The 12258-nt window shown below is 39.5% G+C and overlaps 1 protein-coding gene across 13 annotated transcripts in view; it reads left to right on the forward strand.

Moving 5' to 3' along the window:
• The window catches only part of LOC146441716 (poly(rC)-binding protein 3-like), a 491829-nt gene that overhangs the window by 422434 nt on the left and 57137 nt on the right, over nt 1-12258 (forward strand). For all 13 annotated transcript variants that reach the window (XM_085052273.1, XM_085052275.1, XM_085052282.1 and 10 more), the window contains one exon: nt 9631-9780. In XM_085052273.1, the coding sequence (XP_084908399.1) occupies nt 9703-9780 (78 nt within the window). In that variant the 5' untranslated portion in view covers nt 9631-9702. The remainder of the gene's footprint in view (nt 1-9630; nt 9781-12258) is intronic.

Raw genomic sequence — 12258 nt, forward strand, 5'->3', positions numbered from 1 at the left:
ATGTAAAAAAATATACCTCACTTGCTTCTCAGCATTTAAGCATATTCTATGCATATATGCATACAATGTTGAAATGCATCTTTTTATGTATGTACATAAATCTTAGTTTAAATATGTTGGAAATAGACCATGTGAACAATTTCTCTGTTCTCTCACACATTTTAAAAAATGGGAAAGAGAACATCTGTTTAGGCTTGAGTCTCTTTCGTTTAGTGCAAGTACATTTCTTTTTAAATCAACAAGCTAAGCTGTTGCTTTATTTGTTTTAAATTATATTAAGGTAAATTTACAATTTAAACACTTTCAAAATGGAAATATTTAATTGAGGAAATGTCACAGTCATGCATTTGACTTTAGGGGGGCAGAGGTTATTTAACAAATACACCACATATTCACAATGTTTAGGTCATCACAATGTAGGATTTTTCCAGGAACAGGAATGGACCAAAAATCTGTTCTTACATGGTAGGCCATTCTTTTAAGCAACTCTGTGCTGGACAGACCACTATGCTACTCAGGGTGGTGGTGGTCTGTTCTGATTTTTTCCCTCCTTCCCTGTGACTTATATGTACATTTCTTTATTAGATTTATTAACCCACACCATATGGAATGATAAATCCAATTTAGTTGGAGTGTCTGTTTCATAGTCAAACATAAGTGAGTATGGCAAAATTTCAGTTTGAAACAAACAACATAAAATATGCCAGAGGTTTGAGAAGCATGGTGCTTTACTTGAGGGTTTGGAGCCATAGGATAAAGTGGCAGGTAAAGCTGATTTTGTGCTTAAAGCTGTGATTAGAGCCTTAGATTCTCTGGTAAATAACTGGTCTACCATAAATTTACATATGCAGGAATTGTCTTCCCTGATATTGCCAACTGGCAGATTCGTGATGAAGCTTAAGATTCATTTCATTGCTGCCATTAGGAAAGAAAAGAAAGCACCTTCTGCTCTGTCCTCCTGACCTCATCCTGGAATCCTCCTGGAGAATATTCGTACAGAGTAATTTATAGTATTTATAGTGACTTACTTGAGGAAGCATTTATATTGCATTAGTCCAGCATGTCAGATTCTATCTACAAGAGCTTTTATCTGCCTGGCTTTTGCACGTATGCAGAAGTGCTTGTTGGCTGCTGGGTTTGTGCAAAGTATTGACATGCTCACTCCACTGCTTGTTTTTTAGCTCATGGGGAATTGTAAAGATGCTCTCTGCACTCCTGCCAGGGTAATTCTTTCTGGAATAACTGAAGAAGGAGGGAAAATTAGAAAGATGGAAGATACCTTTGGCAAAAGAATCACTGTTTTCCATAGCCTAGAAATTACTTACTTCCGTCAGATCCCAGATCTATTTGGCATTTGCTGAATGCCATTGTGCAGCTTTTCTAGATTTCCTGATACTTGATTTCAATATATTTGATAGCTTTTATTATTACCCATTTGCCATGTGATGCTTTTTAATGGGGTAACTTTCAATATTTTGGCAGTGTGTAGCTTTTGGAATAATACTTGGACATTAATTTATGTTTAATAAATAATTTTTCATTAAATGTTGATGGTAGAACATTAGTGAACAAGACAATAGTCTTTATTGTGCTTCTGTAATTTTCCTCCTGTAATAAATTCATACTGCTTATTCAAAAGGCTTTACAAAAAAGCATTATAAGTAGAAGAGTCAATAAATATGTTGCTGTTTACTTGCTTTAATAAATCAAAAAGGGAGTAACCAGTGTAATTGCCTGAAGCATATGCTTATTGACTAGTGTGAGGAAAAGTGGTCAGTTTTAAGAGCAGGACTCATATACATCAAGTTCAGCAGCTAAACATTCATCAGCTGAAAACAGACAAAAATAAGTCTCTAATTTTTGCTGTTCTCTTCAAAGATTGTTTGACATCTAGTGATCTTCAGCAAATGCGATGTCAGTTGTATAGAGTGAGGGCATTTCTCATTTTAGGGAGAACACAAAAGCAGCTGCAGGGAGAACACAAGGCACGTTTTTCTATAGATGACATAGGTTCTTCCTCTGGCAAAATACCATTAAACACATCAAAGAAAAACTAGTGTCACTTCGCAAACTTCATAAAATTTCATTCAAAAGGCAGCATTCCTTGAGTCTTACCAGTTTTTATACTTGCTGTTGCCTTTAAAAGTTGTTATTTTTTCATCCTGTTCTTTCCTCATCTGTTTCACATCTTTGGCGAAACTACTACTTCCAGCTATCTGTACTAACTACAGATCTTAGCATATGAGAGATAAAGAGGTTTTTACAATAATTAGTAAAGGAGCACAGGGCTTGCTAAGCTGTGTAACTGCCTTTTGTTAGTAGCTGTTAACTGGTGGAAGAATGTGTTGCTTTTTAATGCCCTTTGAATTTTGAGCTAATATTTTACCACTTAAAACCCACCCCACAAACATATATTTTGTATCTCTGTTTGTGTACTCAATTACTGCTCTCTTAGTGGCACATGTTCAGCTTACTTTTATTAGTTGTTATTTATATCTCCTTGAGGGTGAATTTATGGATTTCCTGAATCCTTCTTCTCTCTAGTGTTTCCTTAAATTTCATTCTTGAGCTGTTCTTTTATCTTACTTTACCTTTTTAGTGAAAGCCCATTTTGCCAACTGACGCATGCTTTGTTCTGGTAACACAAAGAATTATTTTTCTCATTTCTGGATTTTTGGATTCATACCAAGTATCCCCCTATTTAAAATGGGCCATGATACGACGATTTAAGGGAGCCAGGTTCTGCAGATCTTGTTCTCTTAATGAAAGAGTTAGAGATTAGCATTAAATCTATTTTGGGGATATAAATTATAAGGATGTGAATAAAATGTATAATCTTATTCCTTCATGTAGAATCCTCTCTAGTAATTTGGGAGATGGAACTGATAAAGTAGAAAAGTTTATACTGCACCTCCTTCTTTAGCTATTGTTCTTTAATGAGGTTCTCCTGGTGAGGCTTCTGTGTAAAACTGGAGTGCTCCAAAGCCTGGTTTTTCTTTTGCAAATAGTTATTATTGGGAGACAAATCCTTTGAAGAGTTGTCATTATTATTACTGTTATGTTTTGTGGGCTTCCTTTGAGCTTTTTGTTCTTAGTAACCTCACAACAATATGGTTTAGTAACAGTGGACGTCTTTATCCTTCAGTTGACACAGAAACTGAAGAAGTGTATGTTTAGGAACATCCAGTTGTCTTCTTTTGCTTCAGCTGAGACTGTAAATATTATCTGATCATTATCCCTTTTCATAATTTCCGAAAAAAAAGTTCCTTGAAACAAATTAATACAACTGGAGCTGAGCTGGTTTTGCTCTGGATTTCACTTAGAGTTGTGGTTGTTGGTTTTTGGTGAGGGCAACTTATTCCAGTGTTTTTCTGGGTAATTATACTGTTTAGTCCTTTGACACCCAGAGATGTTACTTTCAAGTGAAAAGCCATAGATAATACCTGCCTAGCTTATCAAAGAGCTTGAAATCAAAGTAATTTCCTCATTTGATAGCATGAACCTTTCTATGGCAGACAACTTATTTTTAATTTCAAGCCTTCCTGTATGGTCAAATGTGTCAATTTCTACTGATAATGTCATCAGTTCATGTCCTGTGGTAATTGTCTTATGTTCCTTATCCTGTCCTATATTCCCTCCAGTTTAAATGAAAGACTAAAATCATGTAAGTAGAATAAATCTGCCTCCAAAGAACTGTGCTCTGCTGAAAGCACAGGTTGTTTCTTCTCATCGTGATCCCTGGCAGTGTGTTTCTTCCAATTCCTGGGAGGTCTCCCTCCACCTGGAGTCTTCTGATCAAGAGGACTTAGCTACAGCCTCTTCATGACTTTCTGTGTTTCCATTTTCTCTGTTCTTTTTTATTCACTCTTGCTATCTCTCTATCTCTCTTTTTTTTTTTTTTTTTGGTAATACTGTTTTTTGGAGTTCTTGCTAAAAAGTTGGAACTCTGAACTATTTCTTCATGACTTCAGCATGTTGCTGTCCAATGTCCAGTTCTTCATAACTCATGATAAATCTCTTTATTCATCTTCACATTACTCTGCTCATGTCTTAGCCCTTTTTTTCATCCCCTGTCTTTCCCTGCCCTCATGCCTATGGCTTGGTATCTGCCTAGCTACCTCTCCTTTGGGATGTTTCCATATATTATGAAAATGATGTATTTACTGTGAGAGACTGGATGTTCTTATGTTTCCCATATAGAAGCCATCTTTTTCTAAACCTACAGATACGTGGAAACAGTATGACTGAGTTTGTGTCCTCATGAAAATTAGAAGTGGCTTCTTCTGAATGTCAGTGACTATAATTTCCCCATTCCTGTATGTTTGTTATTTTTCTTCCAATGGAACAGCTGGAATTTGTTCTTTTGAATTTCATCAGTAGATTCTTCCTTGCTTTCTTCATAATTGCATTTTTCTGTTGGAGGTCAGGAAGCATCATAATTAGGTTCAAGAGGTTTTGAGGCCCAAATACAGGGAATGCTGTGCTGGGTGCTCTGGCCAGTTCCTCTTTCCCAACAGCTCAGAATTAACAACCATATAGTCAAGATTTCACATAGCAGGGCAGGCTTCCTCCTTTAATATTTCCAGGTGGTTCTTGCTTCCACATTGATTTTTCTCACAAAAAATCTCATTTTTCAGATGGCCTGTATCAGCGATCTGAAGCTTCATTTCACTCTTTCTCCCTGCGTTTCTCCTTCTCTTCTCTCTGCACCTCTGCTTTCCAGCACACCTCTGTGACTCAGCTCTGCCCCATTTCACCCTGTGCACACTCTCTCTCCCTCCTCCCTTGCATCCCTCTGAATCTTCAAGATGAGCAGCTTTCTTGGCAGATTCACGGATGTCAAATTATTTATTTGGGCTTTAAACTCAGAGATCAATTGCCTGATGTCTACCTTGGTACTATGTTGATTTTATTCATCTTTGGCATCCCTGCCTGCTGCTTTCTTATCCTGCGTGCCTGCAGTGGTTGCCTTAACATATATCTCTTTTTTAAAGCACCATGCAGCCGTATTCTCTGCAATGGCCTGCTTATTTTCTTAGAGGAAATTAGTAGGCTTCAGGGATAGGAAGAAAGGGGGTCACAAGGTTGACTTTCCGTGTGTCGGGCTTCAGGCAGCCATCTCACACTGTCCCCTCAGCCACGAGGATTCCTGACCTCCCTGTGTGTGCATGTGTGGGGGTTGTGACACTGCCCTTTAGCTGTATAGTGCGTCTTGTAGCTTTTATTAATTCACTGAAATCCCTAAGGAACTGTGTTGGGGTTTTGTAGTAGTCTGATGAACATGTGGCTTAGCTGCTTGTTGTTTTATTCACTTAAAATACCCACAATTACAGAAAAGCCATGGTAGAAAATTGTATGTAATGAATATTGAGCATATAGGACTTGTGGGTTTATGCCAGCTTGGGATGGCTTATCTTAAAACAGTATAGAAACACATACTTACAGATAAAAGGCATTTGCATAAGATTGCACATCCATTTTATTGAAGTTTTTAAAAGGTTGTGTTTTTTAAAATGCATTTTGATGTCTTTTTCTACCTGAAGAAAACTGTTCGCTTTTTACATCATAAACAGTGGTGGAAATGTCCACAGGACAGTGGAAAAGCCCCAAAGGAACCGAGATCTGCAGTTTGGTAGGAACTATGTAATGTGAGCTACTTTCCTTTGTTCTGTGGGCAGGATATTTTTTGCTTGTTATCTGGAGCTGCAGAGCACCAGATCTTGGATTTTGTGCATTCTGGTCCAGAGTCCCAAGGTCAGAAAGAGGATGTTGTCCAGCTGTCCTCCTGTCCCTGCCAGCTCTCTGCTGAAGGCGGGCTAAAATGCATATACTCTCACCCTTATCATTTAGCCATGCCACTCTGTCTCCCTGCACAGTACTCTCTGCTCACCTGTGGAGCCCTCTCACTTTCCTCTGGCATCAGGAAAAATGTGACACACTGATTTTTTTCAGCCTGAGACTCAACTCTCCTAACCCCCAGGGTAGCCATGGGACCTCGCCATACAGAGCTTGAGAAAGGAAAGCCTTCTCTGTTCAGCCTCCTGTTTGCTCACAGAGAGGCACACACAAGGCAGAAACGTAGTAAATTGTGCAAAATGCTGATTTTGGAAAGGAGAGGGAAATTATTTTGCTGATTAAATATTCACGATGCACTTGTGTATGACTGCAGTAGGTTTATAAATACATGGATGTTTTGCAGTCTGGTAGGAGGCTTTGTGGAGGGAACCATTCTCTTCCTTGTGCTGTATCTGACATCTGCATGCACACGGAGATAGAGATCAGCATGTTTGCAATGTTGTCTGCAGAAAAATTTGCTTTAATTAGTTAAAAGTAATGAAGTACAACAATGCATTTTACATTAATCTGTCTGTAAAACCAAAATACCCAGGTCATTAACAGGGCTGTTGGTTTACTTTGTAAAGCTGTACATGTTTTGCCCAGAATACTTGCACTGTCAGGACAACTGAGGCAGATATAGAAGACCTGGCATAGTAAAAAGTCTTCTCTGTTCATGGTATATGTATAGGTTTTACATATCCTTCCTTAGCATGTGAGACTGCGTTTTTGAATTAATTCCTTTTGTATCTCACACAGCTGCTTAACTCCTTGCAGGCACGCACACTCAGCCCTCCCCCAGACATCTGTTCTGCTTCTTGGTACCAGGTGCCAGAGTTTAAGCTTGTCAGGAGGAGGGACAATGACAAAATCCTTCATAAAATCAGATAGCAGTGATGTTTTTAACAATATTTGTGGTGCAATTTCATTTCTAACCTCTGGTTTCTTAAAAAGAACCCAAAAGGTGTTAGCCTTAATTACTGGGGGTTTTTTTCAGGTTTTATCTGAAAAGGGTCAGGCTTGGGTGGGGGTTGGTTTGTTGTTGGGCTAAAGATTTTTCACCAAGTTTTTTTCCAAAGTGATGCTGTAGTGTCCCAGTAATAAAAGGCCATGGCAACTGTAAACCTGTTTCTAGTCTGGGATTGTTTTCCCCACATGGAAATACATCTCATTAGCATCACAGCTTCATCACTGAATTTTGATCCACAGAGATCTTACGTACCTTGCTTCTACTTGAAACACAGCTGTTCTGGAATCTTCTAAGCATGCTCTAAAGCTGCCATCGGTTTCTAGAGGTCTCAGATGCCCGGTGTTGTTCCAGTAAAGTCCAGAATGCCGAGGTCTAGTCTACTATTGATGTACCAAAGTGCTCCTGTTTGGCATTTTGGGTTTGGTTGGGTTGTCTTTGACAGAGAAAAAAATGCTGGGCTGTCAGAGCCAGGACATTTCCCTCAATAAGGAGCAGGTGGGCAGCATGAGATCATTCCCTTTCTCAGTCTGGGAACAGCCACAAGCACCTCCTCTGCTCCATGCACTGAACGTGTCAGAAGCGACTGTCATGGTCATCTAGTTGCAGGCTTTCCCCTGAGCCCTGGTCTAACCTTAAAGAAGCAGAGTACAGCAGATGCCTTTCTCTGCCATTCCCTAGGATCTGCCTTGGAACATTTTCCTCTCACCTTCTTGCACTCATGCTGCATCAGAGACATGGCCAGGCTGCTTCTGTTTTCTGCCTTCTCACCCAGACACCTGGCTTCTCATCTCCCTTTTTCCGTTGGGATAGGGAATATGTAATGTAAGTGATAAACCTAGAAACGTGGAATAAATGGATTTGTATCAGCAGCTGTGGTCTGGGTGGTGGAGCATATGGGGAAAATTACACCAAGTCCATGCTGGGTTAGGGAAAATCAGGAAGGTGGAAAGAGTAGTTTAAGTTGCTCTTTCTCACTCTTCGTCTCTCCTTAGGTATGTCTGCCACTTACTCTTGCAGTCACTGAAGGCACAGAAACTCTCTGTGGCCCTAGTATTCCTGCAGAGGCTTGAGAGAAAACTCTGCATCTTCCAGTGCATTCTCCAGGGCCAGAAACATCAGGAATGGCTTGGCCACTCACAGGACCTGGCTGAAATGAGAAGTTTCAGCTTCAGAGGAGTGGCTTGGTGTGAGAGTCTTCAGATAATACACACTGGACAAAATGTGTAACAAGGGAAATTTCAGTGAGCAAATTTAAGCCAGATAGAGTTGAGCACTTTTTTCCACACTAATAATGAATCTGTGAGAGCACCACTTTTGGAGACTAGGTATATAGATTCAAGAAGGCATTAGACAGATTCATGGAGGAGTGGTCCAGCAATGGCTATGGAAGATGCTGGTCTGGAGGCAGTCTCCCAGGACACTGTCAATCGCTGATTGCTGGCAGCTCAGCAAGTGCATCAGGAATCACTCCACACGTCTCTTGTGCTCTTACTTTAAGAATTGCTCTTGACTTCTCTCACACATAATATGTTCAGTAAAGGTGGGCTTTACTTTGGTCCAGTAAAGTGCTTAGTGGCTCTTAGGATAGAGCTTAATCAATTGGTTGAAACAGCCTCATGTTACTTCCCCCCAGCGTTTTTAGGGGAATGATCCCATAGGCCCTTCCAATTGTTTAGTCCCATGCCTGAGCAGTCTTGACAAGGGGACAGCAGCCTACCACAAAAGTGAAACACTGCTGTACACTCTGAAACACAAAATGGGTGTCCCTAGGACTGCTCATTAGCCAGTGTCCTATTTATATATAGTGCAAGGCAAATTTTTGGGAAGCCCAAAGATGCAAAGCTAATAGGGTTGTTACAGAGGATGAGTGACAAAAGGGGATGGTTACTGAGAGGCATGATGTCTGTTTAAGGGTTTTATGCTCTATAAGATAAGCCTGAAAAGAACAAAACTAAATAAGGAGTCGCTAAGTCTTTTCTACTACGGAATTTGCCTGCCCTTGGTAATATTCCTTCCTGCCCGCTTTTTGTTTGTGCTGATAAATGTCCTTGCATTAATAAACTCATAATGCATCTTGTTTATCCCTTCAAAGCCAGCCCTTGCAGCTTTCATTAGCATTTTAGGACATTTATGGCTTTGTAAATGACTGAAAATCTGCAATTTGTCATTAGGAATTAAGAAAAATCTTCATATCACTTAGGGCTGAAGCTCAGCTTTGGCCTTTGAGGGACTGAGCCACCTCTGGGCCTCATAGACAAAAACAAAGTCAGACAGTGCCCAGATTTACAACAGCAAGTGGCTCTTAGTTATTCAAATGTCTTTGATAATGTGTCATCCGCTGTTGCTGGCAGGAATCAGTGTTTAGGCTCAGAATTAATTTCTCTCTAGCTGGAGAGAAAACAAAAATATCTCATCTGCAAGAGCAAAAAGAGAAAGAGGTAGTAACAAGGAGAGAAATGAAAACAGCACCAGTTACATGTAAAAAAATGCATATGTATGTATACAGCATATGCACACTGCAGAGGTTAACAAAGCGCGCTTCAGAAGAAAACGTATTTCACTCTACTGTGCTCTGTACTTTCAGCTTTGAAATACAGGAAGTTAAAATTTTAAAGGTTTCAAAAGGGAGTTTATCTTGTAATTGGTGAAGGGCTAAAGAGTTGGATGGGGAGGGATAATAATCAAAGGAACCTTTTCAGCATTAAACTGCAGTCCAGAAAATCAAAGGAAAGAATGTTAATTGGTTTGTACAACATGATATTCTCAGTTCTGAGTAGCTTTAGCCACTCAATGGTACTTTTTTTTTTCTTTCTCTGTCTCTGTAGGTTGATTAAGTGAATAGAAGAAAAAAAAAGAAAAACGAAGCTACTTTCAAGTATTGAAGGTACAAGGCCAGGATGAACACGAAGGACGGAAAAGTGTCTGAAGGAGGTCTCAATGTCACGCTTACCATACGCCTTCTCATGCATGGCAAGGTGAAGCATTTCCTGTTGCCTGTGTGTTGAGTGTGTGTGCAGCTACCAGCAGAGCCTGGCAGTAACACTGGCAGAGGGTCTGCTCCTCCTCCACCTTGAGTCAAAAGCAGCACTGCCATGGCCAAAAATTCCCCCCCTGCCTTTTAGGGAACCCTGCTGAAGTTCACAGTGCAGCCCGAGCTCATTGAAACAAACCCAGCCTCTAACGGACCCGTTTTGAGCGGATCCAGCGGCAAAAAAAAAGGAGTTCTTCCATTGATAGTGAGCCAAATTGGGCAGACCCTTGCAGGAGGCTGACCTGCATACAGCTCGCTTTTCTCAGCGTTTGCTGGGTTTTACAGTGGTTTTTTAGGATACCAGAACATTGACTCGTATGGAATAATTGCCGCAGAGTTACTGTCTATTTCTGTTGAATACAAGTGGAGTAGAGTTCTTCATTATTCTGGTGTAACATCTCATCAGACTGAGCCCCCTGGTATGCCAGGGATTCATCCAGGCCCCTGTGGGTTTGGTTTGGAAGGTTGACTCTCATTTCCTTTCTGTCCAGTGCAGCACTTAAAGCATGCAGATAAGGGGGAAATCTGTGCCATAGGTAAAGTGCCGGTTCAGTATTGTCAGACTTAACAGTCTGGTCATTGCTTATTTCACATTGACAGATCATAAAGTGGGCTTTTAATTAAAAAACACATTTCACAGGTCACTTTGTATTATTTGGATCACTCAACTCCAGGCATTTTTAGGCTTAATGAATGAACGTTACATAAAGGAGGTGGTTTGGTCTCTCCCTTAACGGGGAGCAGTGAATATATATACATATTACTCTGGAGATCAAATTTGTGTATGTAAATCTAAAAAAGTATTTTTACTCCTAGAGTTTAATTTTATAACTAAAACACTTCTTACATTTTAAAATAGTGGATGTTTTCAACCTGTGACATGAACACACATGTGATATACCCAGAGCACAAATAGGACACTAAGGTATCTTCTACTGGATTTTACTTATGGAGAAGTATGAGGGGGTACAGCTTAAGTTTGCAAATTAAAAACCTCAGAAATTAGGTTATGTCAGATCAAATTATGTTTTTTCTCAGAAATGATCTAACCATTTTGTTTGATTTTTCTTTTCCCCCTGAAATATTCTGCTTCAGGCAGGCATCTGGTGTGTAAATCTGCATCTTAAATAGGGATCTGTCAAACAAATTTAATAACACTCTCTCTTACAAAACCCACCTAAAATCTGTACACGTGTCTGTGCTCAAAATTAGGTCTTCAGAGTTGATTCTACTGGGTTTTGGTCCCAATCCATAAAAGCATTTGAACACATACTTATCCCAGTGGATATAAGCAGCCCTACTGGTTGCGGTTAAATTCCCGTGTGCTTAGGTGGTGATGTTTTGGGGTTTTTTAGTCACTGTCAGACAGCTCTGTTTCTTTCAGAATCATGCCTTTAAAGCAAAAATCAAGTATCTGTCATTTTCAGGACATTTTAGTTAAACTGTGGACTAGGATTATTGGGGCTATTTTTTAATCAGAAATTAAGTCAGATAAAGTTCATTTTCTCTGTTAAACATCATTGATTGCATGTGCAACCACTTTTAACAATAATGGATGTTATGTGTCCAACCTTCAATGCATATGTAGCCCCAAGGGTCTAAATTAAACCCACAAAAGCTACAAAGTTCAAATTTTACCTGGATCTATACCATGCATCCTCAGTTAACAAGGCACGATGGGTATACTGTTAGCTCCACTATGCTCTAATCATGTATCCTGTTGTTCCTAAGTATTGGAAAGAGTACATTAAATCAGAGTTTATTTTGGTGATAAAAGTCAGACGCTTTCCGTTTCTTTCATGTCATTTCTGTGAATTACAAATAATGCAGAGAAATGAAGGGTGTCTGAATCAATATGAACTCAGTGTGAGAAGGCATTCTGAAAGCTGTATATGCCTCTGAAAAGGAAGAAACACTTTTCTAGACTCTTCCTTGAGATTTGTTGCAGTAATGACATCAGTGGAAATTGCTGATCTCTAATTAGTATTTCTAGACAAAACAGTTTGTCTAGAAGCAGAAGTTGGTCTGTAAATAACTGGTCGTAACTTCAGAGAGAAGAGGGGAAATAAGAAGGTTTTAAAAATAACAGTAGCAAACCGGATTCAGTGATTTTTAAATTAAGATAATTTTGAGGTTACTTATTTATTAATGCATTTCATGGAAAAATGAGGGTCTCTCCCCACTATCTTTAACTCTCTGTGTCTAAACCATTATTAGCAGTGTACCTTTGCTTAGGGAAGATCTATGTGTTTTGTGTTAATTCATTCATTTTGATAGGAAGTCCATAACTTGTCCTGCTGTGTTTGGTTATCTTGGCTGTAAGTCCTGCAGACTTAGGAAATTTTCAGTGTGTACTCTTCATGTGATTTGTATAGACGCTTTAAGTCAAGAATGGACATCTTAATTAGGCAATTAAGGTAAA

This window comes from Lichenostomus cassidix, chromosome 2, assembly GCF_008360975.1.
Source record: "Lichenostomus cassidix isolate B80296 chromosome 2, HeHo_3.0, whole genome shotgun sequence".
Classification (NCBI taxonomy): domain Eukaryota; kingdom Metazoa; phylum Chordata; class Aves; order Passeriformes; family Meliphagidae; genus Lichenostomus; species Lichenostomus cassidix.